The 20303-nt window shown below is 35.2% G+C and overlaps 1 protein-coding gene and 1 long non-coding RNA gene across 2 annotated transcripts in view; one reads left to right on the top strand and one right to left on the bottom strand.

Moving 5' to 3' along the window:
* pde11al (phosphodiesterase 11a, like) overlaps window positions 1-20303 on the top strand; it is a 37149-nt gene that overhangs the window by 10806 nt on the left and 6040 nt on the right. The window contains exons 3-14 of the mRNA XM_065261348.2: window positions 136-225; window positions 425-565; window positions 3602-3666; window positions 3799-3919; window positions 4003-4078; window positions 4157-4224; window positions 4377-4469; window positions 4664-4714; window positions 5131-5277; window positions 5433-5540; window positions 5772-5881; window positions 9026-9116. Coding sequence (XP_065117420.1) covers window positions 136-225; window positions 425-565; window positions 3602-3666; window positions 3799-3919; window positions 4003-4078; window positions 4157-4224; window positions 4377-4469; window positions 4664-4714; window positions 5131-5277; window positions 5433-5540; window positions 5772-5881; window positions 9026-9116 — 1161 coding nt within the window. The remainder of the gene's footprint in view (window positions 1-135; window positions 226-424; window positions 566-3601; window positions 3667-3798; window positions 3920-4002; window positions 4079-4156; window positions 4225-4376; window positions 4470-4663; window positions 4715-5130; window positions 5278-5432; window positions 5541-5771; window positions 5882-9025; window positions 9117-20303) is intronic.
* Window positions 17893-19828, bottom strand: LOC135743570 (uncharacterized). Its single transcript, XR_010530542.2, has 3 exons — window positions 19468-19828; window positions 18525-18629; window positions 17893-18218 (listed from the first exon to the last, which is right to left on the bottom strand). It is a non-coding gene; the product is annotated as an uncharacterized lncRNA (long non-coding RNA).

Raw genomic sequence — 20303 nt, 5'->3', positions numbered from 1 at the left:
TTTAAATGGTCTAGAAATACAGAAGACGAAATTGTAATGTGCCTCCGGTTCTTAAGTTGCTGTTATTTGACCTCTCAATATCTCACGCAATACTCGGACTTAATCTTTCAAAGTATCTCCCAACTCTCTCTACAGGTGCTGCAAATGTATTTGCCATTCTGCGGAATATCGATCTCCAATGCCAAACTCTTCTCTGAATCCCGTAAGGAGTATGATAGGAGCAGGGTGAGTCAAGACCCCTCTATTTTGCCTCTAGACCTCTCTACTAGCTTTAATACACCTCAGGTACTGTTGTTTGGTTTGTTTACAATCCTCAGGCCTGAAGGTTTAAAATATTTAACAAGCCAAACCAATCAAAGGTTGAGGATGTGTGAAGGCGTGTGTTGTGAGAATACAGTCCAAGTTGCTGGTTTTGTTTCTTCAGGCACTGTTGGAGGTGGTGAATGATCTGTTTGAGGAGCAGACGGACCTGGAGAAGATTGTGAGGAAGATCATGCAGCGCGCGCTGACATTGCTACAGTGCGAGCGCTGCTCGGTTCTTCTGCTAGAAGACATCAGCTCCCCTGTGAGATCAGTCTTTTCTTGCCCTACAACATCTCAGTTCATTCCAACATTCTCAACCAAGTTAATAAGTGTTTTTCATAGACTCTCTCCCTTAACCTTTGTTTCCTAAGGCTACAAAGTACTATTTCTCATTCTTATACTTGTAAACAAATGCAGCATGAATTTAGTACAACTTTTTGCAAGTCAATTCAACCAACTATTTTAAGTTTTGACTTGTGATAATTAGACATAACTTATAAAAACAAGTTGAAATTGTTTAACTTAATTTGTTGGTCAAAGTTACAAAAATATATGTTGATTTTATATCATGTTTTACAGTGTATGGTTATAAAATGTGTAATTAATATTCAGGTCCGCAACAAAATCCACACAGTTTGTGTTATGAACCTGACTGATGATAAACCTGCCCAGCAGCTTCTTAACAAACTGGTGTACTTTTCTAGGTTATCCAAATTTTATATTTTGCAAGAAATAATTTTCTTAATCAGTGTTTATTGCTTTATTGCCTTCATTTCGACAGTTAAAATGAAATAAACAAAGATTAAAGTAAATTTTTTATTTTACATAATTTTGCTACTAAAATAGAAGCACAGATCCGGTGCGTGCTCCGGGGCCCAAAGTTGGGTGAAAAACGGCAGATTAATTTGAATCAAAAACTTTTTAAAACTCAAAAAACTTTGAAATTCAGGAGCCTCTCTGATTGGTGGGTATTATGAGTTGTAATATCTACAGCTGAATAAGGGGTGCTTGCTTCACATTTCGTGTCTAAAACCATGCGGCCGGAAAACGCGACTGTGCCGCTTTCTTCCTTCCTTTCAATGCTTGAGCGCTCTCGTAGCATCTGCAGTTGCTAAGCAACCCTTAGCGTTGCATGACGTTGTGTCGAGTAGACATCTTGTAAGGTTGTTCAGTTATTTTTATAAAACAAAGCAAAAATACTGAGTAAAATGTGAATCATAAAATGTGAATCGTACAAAAACGTATGAAAAAGCAATAATGGACACCAACCCTTAACTCCACCCCTACACCCAACATCATGTGGCAAAAGCAGAATGAAACATAAAGTATTAAATGTGCAAATAAGATTTATACAAATTGATACAATGCGAATTTGACAAATAACCCATCTCGTAAAATAGTTACAAATTGCAGAAAGGATATGACTGCAGCCTGGAGATCTCCAAATGGGTACAGAAAACTCCAAAACAGGACGGGAGCTTCAAAATGGGGTGTGGTTTTATACCGATAGGTGTTTTGGATAACTTTTCTAGGTTATCCAAATTTTATATTTTGCAAGAAATAATTTTCTTAATCAGTGTTTATTGCTTTATTGCCTTCATTTCGACAGTTAAAATGAAATAAACAAAGATTAAAGTTAATTTTTTATTTTACATAATTTTGCTACTAAAATAGAAGCACAGATCCGGTGCGTGCTCCGGGGCCCAAAGTTGGGTGAAAAACGGCAGATTAATTTGAATCAAAAACTTTTTAAAACTCAAAAAACTTTGAAATTCAGGAGCCTCTCTGATTGGTGGGTATTATGAGTTGTAATATCTACAGCTGAATAAGGGGTGCTTGCTTCACATTTCGTGTCTAAAACCATGCGGCCGGAAAACGCGACTGTGCCGCTTTCTTCCTTCCTTTCAATGCTTGAGCGCTCTCGTAGCATCTGCAGTTGCTAAGCAACCCTTAGCGTTGCATGACGTTGTGTCGAGTAGACATCTTGTAAGGTTGTTCAGTTATTTTTATAAAACAAAGCAAAAATACTGAGTAAAATGTGAATCATAAAATGTGAATCGTACAAAAACGTATGAAAAAGCAATAATGGACACCAACCCTTAACTCCACCCCTACACCCAACATCATGTGGCAAAAGCAGAATGAAACATAAAGTATTAAATGTGCAAATAAGATTTATACAAATTGATACAATGCGAATTTGACAAATAACCCATCTCGTAAAATAGTTACAAATTGCAGAAAGGATATGACTGCAGCCTGGAGATCTCCAAATGGGGACAGAAAACTCCAAAACAGGACGGGAGCTTCAAAATGGGGTGTGGTTTTATACCGATAGGTGTTTTGGATAACTTTTCTAGGTTATCCAAATTTTAAATTTTGCAGTGTTTATTGCTTTATTGCCTTCATTTCGACAGTTAAAATGAAATAAACAAAGATTAAAGTTAATTTTTTATTTTACATAATTTTGCTACTAAAATAATTGACGTTGTCAATTATTCCTTACTTAGTGGAACTGAAGGTTGGATAAAACATGAAACGCATGTGATTGTTGTCATCAGTGAAGCGACCAATCACGAAGAGCTGTGTCGTCATCAGAACTCCTTGCAGCTGCTCTATAGAATTTTATACCGATAGGTGTGTTCGAGTTCATGCGGTGCTGTGCAGACCGATCGGGGAGGTTTGCCGCTTGCAGTTGAGGGAGGAGTTGAAGACAGAGCAGTCAAACACCTGCCGCTGCCGCTTGCCATAGTGACGTGTGCGCCGTGTTTCCCTTTTTTGAGTTGGGAATGAACTTAAATAGATGGTGAATTAGTAAAAAAAATCTTTTAATAAAAGTTGCAACCAGAAACCCTTAATGTTGAATATTTTAGTTGCTGTTTATACTTTATGGCCGAAAATAACGGGAAACAAGCCTACATTATTAAAATACAATTTTTTACACTGCACAATACATATTCAGGTATATTAACAAGTTTTACATATTATAAAAACATCAGTTTATAACGTTTATTACACCATGGGTTCTGTTGAATGCTTTATTCTGATTGGCTGAGAAATGTTCCATGGGTGTTGATTATTTTTCACACCTAACTTGTCAAATGTCTTAAAAACTTGAAAGTAAACTTTTTGGATTTTGGCCACCACCCAGAACACACTACAAACCCCCACACGGTAACATGTTAAAAACCACTCATAACACACTAGTATTGAGTTTAACATGTCATCCCAACTCACAAAAATTTTAAAACACACAAAACACTACATAATCTTTCTTTCTGTTTTTCTGTATGTTCAGGTGGTGAAATTCTCCCAGACATTTGAGCTCATGTCTCCACTGTGCAGCGTTGATCGTGACATCAGGTGAGAATGATTCATTTCATAGAAAGTTTTTTTTACATATATATACATTATCTTTTTATTTGTGTTTATATTAACCACTTGTCAATGAATGTACATCATGAATAAGTGTGTGTGTGCATTTGACAAAGTCAGCATGGAGAAGGTGTCGTGCTCGGACTGGTTGATCAATAACAGCATTGCTGAGTTGGTAGCGTCTACCGGCTTGCCTGTTAACATTAGCGACGTCTGTCAGGACCCACGCTTCGATGCTGAAGTGAGTGGAACACACAAACGCATCGAAAACACATCGTCTCACATGCACAAATGGTACTGAAATGCAACTTGTATCCTTATCAGGCAGACCAGGCTTCCGGTTTCCACATCAGATCAGTTTTGTGTGTCCCCATCTGGAATGGGACCCATCAGATTATTGGTGAGTGTCCCTTATGCTCATTTACCTGCATATCCAGCAATAGAACAATAAACTAATATAATTTTTTACTTTCACAAGGTGTTGCCCAGATACTGAACCGCTTGGACCGGAAAACCTTTAATGATGCAGATCAAAGATTGTTCGAGGTGTGAATTTAGTGTATTAGTATTATACTTGATGTTCAAAATAAATGACTCAATCAATATTTATAAGCGTATTAAAGGCTTATTTTACCATTACACGCAACAGCCAGTGATGTTTATATGAATCATATCTCAATTTCCATTGTTCTCTGCAGGCATTTGTTATTTTCTGTGGTCTGGGCATTAACAACACTATGATGTATAACCAGGTTAAGAAGACTTGGGCCAAGCAGTCTGTTGCGCTAGATGTGAGTCATATCTCTTTGTGCTTATTGATTTTTAATGTTTTAAAGTACTCATTAATTTCTATGCATAAATCTACCAATGGAGAAATTAGTATGCATGCTTGCTGTCTCTGTTACAGTCTTTGTGGATTATAATGGAGGAGACTTTAGTATATACTGTAGTTTACTTTATGCTTGTTTTTGTTGTCTTGTGTTAGATGCTGTCCTATCATGCGACATGCTCCAAGGCAGAGGTTGATCGTCTGAAGGTATATCTGATATTATATATGGCCATTATCTAATTGAGGTTGGCAATATATGCATATGACAATCAGGCTTGCTGTGCTGCATGATACAGTAAATTATGCAATGTTGCACGCCAAGCAAAGATGTGCATAAATCTTCACAGAGAACGGTTTTAAACCTTTCCCCTTAGAGAGAAGTGATGAAAACTTTAAATTAAACTCGTATATAGCGTTAGATGTGTGGAAAAACATCTCAGCCATGTACGTATCTCAGAAATTTATGTTTTGCTGGTCCCAGGCTTGAGAGAGTTGAAGTATTAATAATTGAACTGGTTGAGTGTAATATACTCTTTGTTCTTAAGCCCTCAGTGAATAAGACTTGGCTATGTTTAATTGCCCGGCTACTGGAGTTACTGAGGTTGTCCTCTGTCTTTACCCAGGCTGCTAAAATCCCCCTAAGCAGCGAGCTTGGGATCGATGAGTTCCACTTCAATGACTTTTCTCTGGACAACGATGCCATGATCACCGCCTCCCTGCGGATGTTTTTGGAGCTTGGCGTCGTGCAGAAATTTAAAATTGATTATGAGGTAAGGTCTTCAATTGGGGAGATGATTGAATGAAACTCTGCGTACCTATGTTTGTTTGATGGAGTGCTGGGTTATATTGTACATTTTTGAGCCAGTCCTGCAGTACTGTATTGGACGGTATAAATTATACAGCATTGACTTCCTCTCCGGTTCAGGTGCTGTGCCGGTGGCTGCTTACCGTCAGGAAGAACTACCGCACTGTAGCTTACCACAACTGGAGACACGCCTTCAATGTGTCACAGTGCATGTTTATCATGATCACAGTGAGTTATTACATCAATAAACACGCTAGCAAATACTTTTTGAAGGGATTCAGCCATTGTTCATTTCTTCTCGTTCATTTTTGGGTGAACTGTCTCTTTATTGATTCACTCTAGTGATACAAATGTACATATGCTCTTAAAATTAAGTTGCTTACATGATACCATGCAAGAACCATTTTTAGTTATAAAAAACCTTTAACCCTAACTGAAGGTTTCTCTTTTGTGCTTCAGACTGCTGGGTTTCATGAAGTGCTGACAGACACTGAGAATCTGGCTCTTATGGTAGGATGTTTCTGCCATGACCTGGATCATCGTGGAACAAACAATGCCTTTCAGGCCAAGTGAGTCAAGAACATATTGAAATAAATTCGAGCAGTTGATCATGATTTTATCAGGCTTCGTGATTCAGATTTTACATCGAATAGTAAGTAGGCCCAACATAGTAAACAAATGTTTTTTCATACAAAAGGGGAAAAATAAAGACATAAAGGGGCTGTTTCCCAGACAGGGATTAGACTAGTCCTTGTTTTGTCTCAAAATTCACACAAGTATTGTTTTTAGTAAGGCTTGTTTGTTAAAACTAGTTATATTTTCTAATTAAACTAAGGCCTAGTCCTGGGTTAAGCTAATCTCTGTCCGGGAAACCACCCCTAAGTAATTTATAAGAACTATGAAATCTTGAGAAACTATACAGTATGCTTAATTGTTGCATTTGTACTTACATGAAATTAAAATCTTTATTGGATCTTATTTTCTGTGTGTGTGTGTGTGTGTGTGTGTGCGTGTGTGGCCGGGTAATTATCACGTTGGGGGGACCAATTGTCCCCACAAAGATAGGAATACCAGTATTTTTGTGACCCTGTGGGTACATTTTGATGTCCCCATGAGGAAACAAGCTAATAAATCAAACAGAATGATGTTTCTTGAAAATCTAAGGTATCAGACAGTTTCCTGTGATGGTTGGGGTTAGGGAATGGGGCAGGTAAGGGGAATAGAATATACAGTTTGTACAGAATAAAATGCATTACGTCTATGGAATGTCCCCACAAAACATGGAAACCAGAATGTGTGTGTGTGTGTGTGTGTGTGTGTGTGTGTGCATTACATTCCGTGTTGGGGTAACGCATTACAAGAACCCTTTAACTGCCCCACCAAGATAAAAGCATTTGGAACTTTTTTTGCATTTCTTATCTCCTTATGTCATCAGTAATCACATTCAATTAATTTTTTTCAACACATCCCATAATTTATTAAATACCAAATGGTTGATATGTCACTTAAAGGAATTCATACACATATGGAAATCAGAAAATATGAACTATAATACTCATTTATTTAAAAACATAATCAAAATAAAATAGTTTTTCATATTATATATTCTTTATTCATTGATGTATAAAATATAAAAATATTTCAGGTTTTCATTTTAACACAGAAATTGAAATATTATCTTGTTTTTTAACAATAAAAAATAAATAACTAAAAGTAACAAAGAAAGACGTTTCTGCATTCAAAACCTAAAATAAAAGAAGGCAAAAGATACAATGTCATTTTAGGCTTTTGTGATTCAAGAAACAAACTGTCAAGTGTAGTAGTGCAACAGGATTTTTTTTCTTTCTTTTTTAGATAAATCAACATTTCTTTCAACAATTCAGCATTGAAGAGCTGACTTTTAAAAACAATCCTTCAAACAATAAAAAACATCATTTAAGATGTAAGTAATTCATCAGTAATTATGATTTCCACAAATTAATTATATGCATTCATTATAGTTTTTCCAAAAAATATCCAGAAGGGGCAAAAAATACATACTTATGAAATGTTATCCAAAAAATAACAATAGCTGTGTCATATTTATAGCTGTGAATGATCAGAAATGTATATTTCTCAGCAAATAGTACATTCTGACTGCAGAAATGGATGATCTGAAAACATTAGCTTAACTTTTCTACTTTTAAGTGACAAATCAATCGTTTGGTTGAGCACGTTTTTGAAAAATTATTAAAAACCTAGAATTTTTTTTTTCATGGCACCAAGTAACATAATTTTGTTTAAAGTTAGGGCTCTTACAGTGTAATATGTCAGAAAAATATGCTTACCTTGCAAAATTTCAACAAGAACAGTTTTTTTGTCTCTGACATCCGTCTAAGAAGATGTGTTGTGACAACTGCTGTTGATTGACACACTGACATCTAGTGGATTTTTTTGACATAACATAGATCAACCATAATAGAGATGGCTCAATCTGCTTGAGTTAAGTTACGTACTCCTCTCAATGAAATATAGTCACTCAAAATGTGCTCAGCCATTTGGTCGAGCAGACAGTTAAATAATATTTGAGTTTTTTTAAAGTAATGCGAGTTACTTTTCAGTGTAATTAATAACATAAAAAAGAATGTACTGAATTTAACCGTCATCTAGAATTAGGGACTCTTTAAGTCAGAAATGGAGATGGCAGGCAAGAGCTTGACATTTTTGCAATGGCAAAAATGCAATTTCTGAATGCAGAACTTCTCAGTCATAAAAAACACCTGCAAGGCCTGAAGGAGATCAAGCCTCAGCCAAGTAAGAAAAAGTAAGGCAAAAGTAACTTAAAAGTTACATAAGTATTACTTTCTATGAAAGGTAACTAAGTAGCGCAGTTAGTTACTTTTTTGGGGAGTAACTGAATATTGTAATGCATTTCTTTTAAAAGCAACTTTCCCCAACACTGACTAAAGGTGTAATGTGGGTTCTTTAGCGGCGAGATTGCGGCCAATTGCAACCATCCTCAATTTCGAAACGCAAATAGAAGCTATGGTAGCCGCCACAGGACAAACATTTGAGAAAACGTGAGCAGTTTGTCCATTTAGGGCTACTGAAGAAAACTGACGGCGACTTCCATATAAGAAGACCCACTGCGTATGTAGATAAAAAGAGCTCATTCTGAGGTAATAAAAACAATCCAGTTTTGAAAGGTCTTTATACACAACTGATAATATACCGTAGTTATGTATATTATACTGCATTTCTGTCAAGAGATCCTTCTAAAAGTTACACAATGCACTATTAAGTCACCTTTTTGTATACCATCACTGGACTATGGCATAAGCAAAACAAGACTGTATGTACGTTACTGTATGTATATTTTGTCTACATTTTATTAATTATTTTCAAGGATGAGGTAAAGCCAAACAACCTACCTGTCCATGTTGTCGGAAGCTAATTGACATTAAATAAAATTTAATAAAGTGTGATTGTATGTGTGGCCTTTATTGTTAACTAAATATATAAAAAGGTGATAAGCCTGATTATTGTGTTATGCAAACTTTGCATCATTATATGGTCGGTTACATGTTTTACAATCGAGAACAGTTTTTTTCTCTACAGTATGTGTACTCTCGGCCAAGACATAATAAAATCTCTTTAGTGTATCTAGTGGTACCATGTGTTTGTACAGCAATATAAGATGCTGGCTGTTGATCCTCTCTGTGTTTGTCCTGCAGGTCTGGCTCTGCACTATCACTGTTGTATGGAACATCAGCCACACTTGAGCATCATCATTTCAATCACGCAGTCATGATTCTACAGAGCGAGGTGAATGTGACAACCAGAGACTTGACTTATTGATGTCTATTTGACATCTGGGTATGAAGTTCGAATGCTCGGAAATTTGAAGATTTAAAGTAATGAATTTTCTAAGGTGTTCTGGGTGGTTGCTATAAAAAGGCTGGGTTACATTTACATTAGCAGACACTTTTATCCAAAGGAAAAAATTAGGAAACAATAAAACGATTAATCATAGAGAGGCAATAATACTAGAAGTGCTATACAAAGCTACTAGTTTTCACAATGCCAAAACAATGCCGGAGTAGTAAATTAACAAAGAAAAAGGAACATATACCTTGTAATGCACTGTAAGTCGCTTTGGATAAAAGCGTCTACCAAATGCACAAATAAATAACCCAGAAAACGTTTATAAGTCCCAACAATGGGTTAAACCTACCCAGCATTTTGGGTTGAAACAACACATAAATTAAATCAGTGGTTTTCAAACTTTATGATGCCAAGGACCCCTAAATATGATGAACCTTTTTTAAGGACCCCCTGCCTAAACACACACTAGAAATTGTAAATTATTTTGTGAGAGAAATGAGAGATAGACACCAAATAAATAAATTGTACAAATTTCCTTTGGCTTTTTTCTCTAAAATTTTCTAGGGGACCACCCCTAACCTCCTGGAGGGCCACTTAGGGTCCCAGTTTGAAAACCACAGGATTAAATTACAATCCAATGGGTTGGGTTCGTCCCTTTTTGACCTAATGCTGGGTTATTTAAAATAACCTAGCTGTTTTTAAAGATAAACACAATGAGCAGGTTGTCAAGCAAATAGATGAATATGATGTCCCACCAAAATAGATTTACAGAAAGAGCCATTTTACCTCTGTCCAGTTTGCATGTCTCAGTGGACAGAAGACATGCAAATGACTGTCAGTATTTGATTAAGTGGGTGCTTTAGCTCTGAGCTGTTTAATCATGACCAAACTGTGTATCGATTTGCCGTGGACTCCATTGAGCTTTTTTAACCAACACCAATTAACTGCGCTAAGGAGATTTCACCCTTGGGTCAGTTGCACTGAAGCAAAGAGAGAAAGAAATAGCTTTCTATCACAGAGGCTGAACATGTTTGGAGAGTTTGGGAGACACATTGTTTATGAATGATACTCTGGGGTGTGCAGTGATTACTGGTGCAGTGATTGGCTTTATTTCAACAAAGACAGGACATTGCAGTTCTAATGAAATTTTAAATGAATGATGCATTCCCAAAACTTAATACTATTCATATATTTTAAGGTTGATTGTGCCACTTTTTACTTATGATTAACATAGAACCAAAACATGCTGGCTTGTTTAAACCAGGGGTTTTCAAACTGTGGGTCGGGACCCACCTGTGGGTCACACAGTGGGATAAGGTGGGTCGTGCAAAGACGCTTGGATACAGTGATTTTATTATGATATACCATAAGATATTTTGATAGTGCAATTAAACTTACATTTCATTTATAAAATAATAAAAAAAACTACTCAATATTAAAAGAGAAAAAAATGTCCCTCATATTTAGGCTATGTTTACATTAATGCGTTTATCCTTTAAAACGCGTTACTTTTGCTACGTTTACGCCTTTCATCTACACTACATCACCGTTTTCGACCCTCATAAACGGATTTGTTCGCAAACGCTGAAGACCCCGTTTTAGTTTGAGAACTCAGACGTTGCTCTGAGTGTAAATGAACGTAGACGGAGTCTTATGTAAACGAACAGCTGATGTTAACGTGACAGCGCATCATTTTCAAAGTAAAAATTATTTTATTCATGTAAATGTTGGTTTGTTACGGAGGTTTTGCCAAAAATAGTAAACATCTATCAACCAGCTATTATAAACGCTATATCGGATAGTTTTAACATGTATCCTTATAGATAATGTCTGTTTTATATGAATGTTTGAGTATTGTTGGGTTTAATGTGTTTATGTTTTGTTTAAATGTAGTTAGCTTATGAAAGATAGACTGTAATTTGAAATGCCATATAGGCGTTGCAAAGGCCAATATGAAGGGAGAATTGTAATGGGTCAGACATTATTTTCCAGTTTAATGTAAGTTTTGTTTGCTACTTTAAAATGAATTTCGTTTCAGATAATTTGTCTCTTAATTTTAATCGATGTTTTGTTGATAAGTTTTGTGAATATAAATTAATAAAAACAATAAACTCAACGTCATTAATATAATGCTCGTTTAGGCGCTTGGCTTTTAGCTATTTGTGTGTCGCTAGCGGAGGACGTGCACGGACCTCGCACACTTTTAAAAATTAATTCAATAAGCATTTCTGGTAAAGGCTAAAGCAATACTTCACCTCTTACTATGTTTGATTGAAGTTTGAATTTGCTGATTTATTTTTGCTTCAAGTTCGCTACTGTTCAGTACTGTTCACTTGAATGCTTTCTTTTTAAATCATAAAGACCTTTCTGTTTAGTTATAAAATAAAAATTAACCTATTAATCATATTAATATGTTGTAGGGGGGAGCTAGAACAGTATAAGTGTTTATGTTTTGTTTAAATTTAGTTAGCTTACGAAAGATAGACTGTAATTTTAAATGCCATATAGGCGTTGTAAAGGCTAATATGAAGGGAGAATTGTAATGGGTCAGAAATTATTTTCCAGTTTAATGTAAGTTTTGTTTGCTACTTTAAAATGAATTTCGTTTCGGATAATTTGTCTCTTAATTTGAATCGATGTTTTGTTGATAAGTTTTGTGAATATAAATTAATAAAAACAATAAACTCATCGTCATTAATATATAATGCTCTTTTAGGCGTTGCGCTTTTAGCTATTTGTGTGTTGCTAGCGGAGGACGTGCACGGACCTCGCACACTTTTAAAAATTAATGCAATAAGCATTTCTGGTAGGCTAAATTAATACTTCACCTCTTACTATGTTTGATTGAAGTTTGCATTTGCTAAAATTTATTTTTTGCTTCAAGTTCGCTACTGTTTAGTACTGTTCACTTGAATGCTTTCTTTTTAAATCATAAAGACCTTTCTGTTTAGTTATAAAATAAAAATTAACCTATTAATCATATTAATATGTTGTAGGGGGTAGATAGAACAGTATAAGACTTTCCCAAACACATTTTTATAGGTTAAAAAATAGTGTCTGTTGTAGTGGCCGGCAAAGGATCTAGCTATGAATTTTTGTCAATATCGCACACCCCTAGGCTGCGTAAACGTGCAGGTAAGCTATTATTAGAGTAATAAGTTATTTTACACTTTTATGCCCATGCCCAGTTACATGATTGGTCATGTTTCATGCGTTTATGGTGGTGTATAGTGTGGATGAAGATTCTTTTAAAAATGCCAGTATAAACGAGGATCGTTTTCATTTTAAAATGCCGTTTTAAAACGCAAATGCTCTAATGTAAACATGGCCTAAACCAGTGGTTCCCAAACTTTTAATTTTGCAACAATTTTTTAAAAATGTGTTGGTGAGTACCGGTATTATTATACTATCTAAGGCCATGTTTACACTGTAAAAAATTTCACTGTTAAATTACAGTAATATACTGGCAGCTAGATTTGCCAGCATATAGTTGTAATTTTACAGATTACCTACTGTAATTTACAACAACAGTTTTTTACTGTACAAATATTACGAGACAGTACTGTAAAAAAAGGGAGCTGCACAGTATAATACTGTCAGATGTTTGGATGCATTATACTGTTATTTTAGGGTTCCTGCTGTTATTTATACTGTAGAATGTGATTTTTCTACACTGTAAAAAATTGCTGTTAAAAAACGGGCAATTTCCAACAGTAAAATACTGTTATTTCAATAAACAGTTTGATACTGTAGATTAACAGCCAAAGGCCCATAAAAGAATTTTTTTCTGTAAATTTACAGCTTTGAACTGTACACCCATTGGCGCCTGAAAAAAAACAGTCTTGCGCTGTAAAAAGCAGGATATGGCACTACTAACCGTGTGTGTGTGTGTGTGTGTGTGTGTGTGTGTGTGTGTGTGTGTGTGTGTGTGTGTGTGTGTGTGTGTGTGTGTGTGTATATAAACTAATGTAAAAGGTAGACAGTTGTTAATTTTTTTTAAACCATTAAATGTATAGTTTAGTATCCATCTGTTTTGTTGTGTCAGAAATTATTAACAATACAAATGGTTTATTATTAATCTTAAATAATAACAAAGCTTGAACATTTGATTTTGTTTAAAAGACAAAGAAAATATTTTTCTCAAAGATCAATTCTATAGTAGAGTGAAAAAACAAAAAGGACTAATTTTAATAAAGTGTTTTTGTCCTCTTAAATAGCAAAAGCATAACACACTAGCTGTACCTACTCCAAAATAAATACAAATAAATAAAATTAAAAAATTCAAACTAAGAAAATAATTTAAATAGTCAGGCACACACTGCTTCTCCGCCCACTTCCGGCCTCGGCCGGTATAGTTCTGCGTGGTGGGGAGGGGGGATTTTTAACTCATCACTCTTTTTCAAAACAGCGCGGTAAACAAGATGACGTCGCAGCTCATCTCTTCTCCTGCTTTTCCTCCGTTGTTACAAAGGACACGATTCAATGTAAGTTTGTAATTTTGTTGTTATTTCATTATGCTTCCCTCAATTTGTAATATGTCTTTTAAGAAGTATTTGTGACTCTGCTACCTGACGCGAATCGCGTTTTGAAGGCAGTTCTTAACATTCGTTACCCAGTTTTCTCCAACCTTTGATTATTACAGCAAATACTTTGCTTGGTTTAAAATGTGCGATATAAATTCGACATTTTTAGTAGTAACTTTAATGTGTATCTGTTGTGTGTTTGATTTTTAATACCAGATGCACATGTGAAGTTAATTTACACCACGCAATATAATAATTCACGCAAAAGTACGTTACTCGTATTTGATCGAGATTTACACGTAGGCTTTTATGTAAGTTGGTAGTCTTATTCAAAAAGCCAATGAGGTCGTTAGTCAGCAGTTATTTTTGACTGTTTTTAGCGCGAATCGCGTTTTGCAGAGAGACGTTGACAATCAACAACAGGTCAAGCTTTTTTAAGTCTTCTCCAAAAAGTTAATAACCCGAAATAAATAAATTGTTTTATTTTTATCTTGTACAGGAATCATTCAATCGATGTACTTGTATTTCTGAGACGGTAAACAACGCTATATTAGGTAAGTTTAACGACATGTTTTCTTGCAAACTTTGTATTGACTTAAGCAGTACAATCTGTGCATTTGTGAGGCACATGCAAGTACACAGACACAAATTGTGATGCAAGCAGTGCTTGGCCTGTGTCTATTCTGTGTATTTTAATGCACGAAGAACAGAGAAATCTTAATGATGAAATAGCTTCTTACAAACATGTAGATTTCACCACAGAAAACATTCACTAATAAACTGGAATCGTGTGGATTATTGTAATGCTTCATTTACATGTTATTTTGACTATGGGCTTCGCTTACTTAGGTTGGACATGTGCATAGTTCCAATTTACTCATGAAAATGTATGTGTTCTGATAACAGAAAAGTCATAGACCATTATCTAAGCATAACTGGAAAAAATACACCCTGAGAACTATTTATTTATTTATTTTATTACAGATTTTTTAAATATATATTTTCAGGGATGTCAGAGATGATTATCCTTGAGGGTCGTGTGATTTGTGAGGCCGTATACCCAAGATTTCGGACTGCAAGATTTCTACTGTTCGCAATGTACTACGTCTTAAATCTTCAGTATCCAGAGGCATGTGGCACATTGGATTTTATTTAGAGGTATTTTATTTTTCTTCTTCTGTAACCTGTAAATTGCTTTCTCTTTTATTACTCCCTAATTTCAGCAACTATATATTTAATGCATTAATTAAATTAAAAAGGGTCGACTGTGTAAGTTGTTTTTTTTATAAATATATTTATTAATACCCTTAGACAATTTGTCGGATAAACCCTGAAAAAGGCTCGAAGACCAGCAAAGTCAAGGTCGTTAAGAAGACTGGAAAGAATGTGAATAAGAAGACTGCTACTGTCAACGCAGAAGTTGCATCTCTCCTAAAGAACCTCATCCGTTTCAAATGGGATTTTGTCTAGGTAACTAAACTTAATTACCCCCCACCACTTACATGCTTGCTGAAAGAGTTACCACCTCTAATCTACATTCAAATTCAGTGGTAAGAGTGTATGTTAACTCTTAATTATACACATATAGTATGTCACAAAACTGAATACACCCCTCACATTTCAGCAAATATTTTAGCATGTCTTCTCAAGGGGCAATTCAATAGAAATAAATTAAAATATATATTTACTACTATAAAGTATATATAAAGCAGTCAACGTGCTCCTTGTATAGCAGTATATATTTACTGTCCTGGGAAAATACCTTAACATGCAGCCATTATTGTCAAAATAGCTGGCAACAAAAGTGAGTACACCCCTTACATTATGGTAATGAGCTATGACGTGGTTTAATGACATCCAACCTAAAGGTGGAAAAGTATTCCAGAGAGTGCATTCGGGCATCAGAGTGGCCACCACTGCTTTTTTCTATAGCGTTGTTGGCAGGGCAACCAGAGCGTTTTTTGATGCTCTTGTTGGCAGCACTTGTGCATCTGTTTTTGAAGCCAGTTTCTGCAAATGACGCATAGCACAAGGACTCAACTTCTTTGATTGACCCTTGCATGTCCTGTTCCGAGTGGAAACAGTCTTGGAAGACTTCTGTAAGACCCTAGCCACTGTACTGGAACTCAGTTTCAGGTTGTTACTGACCTTCTTATAGCCCACCTAGGCCATCTTTATGGACAGCAACAATTCTTATTCTCAAATCATCAGAGTTGTTTCACATGAGGTGCTATGATCAACATCCATTGGTCAGTATGAGAGAATTCTACTCAAAGCATCAAATTTGAACAGCTCTAATACAAGATAGACATGCATTGTCCTTACAAGCAGATGAAAACATGAATTATGAATAGGACATGTGGCTTTGCATGTTTAAACCATATACATCTATTATCACTTAGGGTGTACTCACTGACTTGTTGCCAGTTATTTTGACATTAATGGCTGTATGTCAAGTTATGTTCAGAGGACAATAAATCTAAAGTTCTATACAAGAAGCACTAAAACTCTGAAACATATCCAAATTTCATTTCTGTAGTATTGTCTCTTTGAAAAGATACTAAAATATTGCTAAATATGTGGGGTGTACTCACTTTTGTGACATACTGTAATTGTTCACTCCTTTCTGGCTAACTAGAAGATCCAATCACTTTTACACAGAGCTGAACTGTCTGGTCTTGACCTGTAGTTCTGTTAAGATTGTGTTTTGTCTGATTAAAAAGTGTTTTCAGAGTGTATGAGCACTAGCTTTTGCCATGTGCTATATTTTGTTACTAACATTTAAAAAAAATGTTTTCTATCTACAGACCTGGATTTCCTCTCAGGCCAGAGCGATCAGAAGCTGGAGTAAGATACTTAAATTTTTTTCCAACAATTAGTTTGATTAATGTGTTCTTCATTTCATGGCAGGTTTTTAAAATATGTTGTGCCGTGCTGGCAGTTTTTTCTTCTTGTTGTAAGTTTGTTTTTAGCTCCTTGACTTGCACTTTTTTCTGTGATTTCTGTTTTTAACTCTTTCCCGCCATTGACGAGTTTTTATAGCAATCCGTATTTCCGTTATTATGGCGCTCTTACCCAACTTATACAACCTGGAAACAACCCCTCAGGTCAAACAATTCAAACTCGGTGTATGTTTTGATTATTGCTCCGGATTTCTATCAGAAGTCTTTCACAAAATCGCCATTATCTCAGCTTTTTGCTCAAAATATGGTCTTTTTGAAGAAACCTACTCCTATTTGAGAGGTGGTAAAAAAGAACTAATTTTAAGGTAGGATGAATTTTTTTTATTGTTGTTTGAAAGCAGAGGGGTTTGTTATTTTATTTGATTCGATTTGATATATTGAAGGTTTATATAGTTAAAGAAGAATGTTTTCTTGAAGGCATTAAACTTTGGTAAAAATCATTAAAAACGCTGGCACTGGCTGTCAACTTTTTTTAAAACACTGGCGGGGAAAGAGTTAACATACTGTTAAATTCACTGTAAATGTTACTCCGTAGCTCCTTCAATTGCACTTTATTTTTGTGATGTGGTCTTACTTTACTCTGTGGTTGCTTTTTAATGGCACCTTTTCTCTGTGATAGTGCATTTATTGTTAAACATACTTGTAGATGTTTACAGTGCTAAAAGATTGTTTAAAGATTTGTAATAACAGTTGTATTAATAAATGGAAAATGGAGCACTATGTCAGTCATTTCTCTTTTTTTTATTAGATGTTAGGATATCAGACAGTAGAGTAAATATTAACTAACTTGTGTTATGTTTCACAACTTAAAAATGTAAGAAAACAAACAGCTATGAGTGTGTATAATTGTAAGAAATTGCTGGAACCGTTGCTGCCAGTACTTCACTGTAAAATTACGGCACAACTGTAAAATGGAAAACGGAGGCAACACTGTAAAATAACAGTATATGGCTGGAACCATTGCTGCCAGTACTTTACTGTAAAATTACAGCACAACTGTAATATGGAAAACGGTGGGAAAACTGTAAAATAACAGCACAACTGTAAAATAGAAAACGGTGGGAAAACTGTAAAATAACAGCACAACTGTAAAATGAAAAAACAGTGGGGAAACTGTAAAATAACAGTAAATGGCTGGAACCACAGCTGCCAGTATTTTACCGTAAATTAACGGGGAAATTTCTTACAGTGTAGCATTGTTAAAATGTAATTTTAAAATAAACACTTAAAATTGCTTGCAAAAAAATTCTCAAACAAAGGATGATGATAAAACACTGTTTTTATTAAATATAACAAAATTCAGTGCATTCTTAAATGTCAGTTTCTGCCTCACTAATGAGACTGGGCTGAATAAAACATAATGCTGTGATGTCACATAAATATCACAACACTGCAGAATACAATGTGAAAGCCACTCAAAGTCCATGAAATTTTTGATGAGGGTGGCCACTCTGCACTCCATTGCTGCATTTTTCTGGACAAGCTTTCCTGTCTTCTTGGACACCTTCACCTGCCTGGCTTTTGTTCCCCTCTTAGGGTTCACACCAATTAAGCATCTACAAAGTACAATGAGAAAAGTAAAGATTAATTGCAATGAAGACAGATAAAACCAACTGCATTCACAGTATAAATATTCTGGTTGTTGCCATTCTGGCAGTAATGAGAGAGAAATACTTTATTCAAAAACATGTAGCATGACAACAAATTTGGCCAAAACCCAGTGTTATGTCTATATGCACATGCTAGCTTAAACTTCGACTCAATATTTAAAAGACCTAATGCAATTAAAGTCAATTTACAAAAAAAAAGAGACACTAATTTAACGCAATGTGACATTCTTGAACAGCTAGTAGAGGATTTACCTTTGAACAAACTCCAGTGTCCTCGCAGCTTCATCTTGCCTTCACAGATGATGATGTTTTCACTGCTGATCATCCAACCTCCAAATGTTACTTCATCACCAGCAACTGATGCAGACAACAATTATAGTTAATGTCCCAAAAAACTATCAGATATTATACTGCTACAAATCCATTACTTAGAAAAGCTCATGATATTAATTACAGAAAGAGATTTTTTAGACAGACTGAAAGACTTTTCTATAGGCCTACTGTTTTATTGTTCTATACTCCATACCTTAGTGTTACACTTACCCAGCAGTATCAGCCTTGGACTAGCCATTTTCAATATTTTACTATGTTCTTACCTCAACTTAGACAAATTAATACAGCCCTATCTTTTTTCAATGCGTGCACTTCATCTTTTACAGTGCCTCGTGAATGTAGCTTTTAGCCTAGCCCCAATCATTCCAATGGCTCCAAACAAAAGTTTTATTTTGTGCCAAACTTACTTGTGTAACTACTCATGTAACAGTCTTTAAATAGGGAAAACATGGAAGTGTTTGGTGGCTTCTAAATTCATCCCTGTTTGGAGCCATAGGAATGAATGGGGCTAGGCTAAATGCTAACACATTCACGAGGCACTGTACAAAGATTAAAAGTGCACACATTGAAAAAAGATACAAACAAATGGTGAAACAGAGCCCAATCCCTCATGTAGATTAAAAAAAAATATCAATAGATAATCGCACATCAGTCAGACATTTGATTAGATTGCAAATTAACATTAGCATCTTTATTTGTATTTAACTTATATAGCTAGTTGCCAATTCGTTTAACAATCTGCCCTAAATATGTCAAAATCAAATAAATCGTTTTTAGAAATATTTCAAAAATAAGCAAATATATATAACATTTTGTCAATTATTTCACTTAGAAACACAGACTCTGTTCAGTTTGTGCTTACCTTGATATACAGGCGAGGAGTAAAAAACAAGTGAATTCGTCGTCCGTCTCAGTGCTGGTAGGGTCACAATCGGAGTGAAAATGGATAGATAGTCCTTAATTCTGCTTCCTTCTCGTATAATAAAATGCAGAAAAACAGTGTAGTTAAATCAGTTTTACTCATGGTTGCAGATGAGCTCGTCACATGTCTGACATGCCTGACCAGACCAAAAAATACTGTATTATCCCGTAAGACTGAACAGGAGCTTGCTGTTATTATTTTGTTTGTCATATTAATGTTTATTTACAGTATTCAACTGTATTTATGAGAAACGGTAAATTACTGTCCAAAATTCCCCGTTTTTTTACAGCAATTTTTTACAGTGTACATTAGAGCATTTGCGTTTTAAAACGGCATTTTAAAATGAAAACGATCCTCGTTTATACTGGCATTTTAAAAAGAATCTTCATCCACACTATACACCACCATAAACGCATGAAACATGACCAATCATGTAACTGGGCATGCGCATAAAAGTGTAAAATAACTTATTACTCTAATAATAGCTTTGCGCGTTTACGCAGCCTAGGGATGTGCGATATTGACAAAAAGTCATACCTGGGTCCTTTGCTGGCAACTATAACAGACACTATTTTTGAACCTATAAAATGTGTTTGGGAAAGTCTTATACTGTTCTATCTCCCCCCTACAACATATTAATATGATTAATATGTTAATTTTGATTTTATAACTAAAAAGAAAGGTCTTTATGATTTAAAAAGAAAGCATTCAAGTGAACAGTACTAAACAGTAGCGAACTTGAAGCAAAAAATAAATTTTAGTAAATGCAAACTTCA

The sequence above is a fragment of the Paramisgurnus dabryanus genome, chromosome 13 (genome assembly GCF_030506205.2).
Source record: "Paramisgurnus dabryanus chromosome 13, PD_genome_1.1, whole genome shotgun sequence".
Classification (NCBI taxonomy): domain Eukaryota; kingdom Metazoa; phylum Chordata; class Actinopteri; order Cypriniformes; family Cobitidae; genus Paramisgurnus; species Paramisgurnus dabryanus.
Note: the sequence above shows the minus strand (reverse complement) of the source record. Positions and strands in the feature narration are given on the sequence as shown.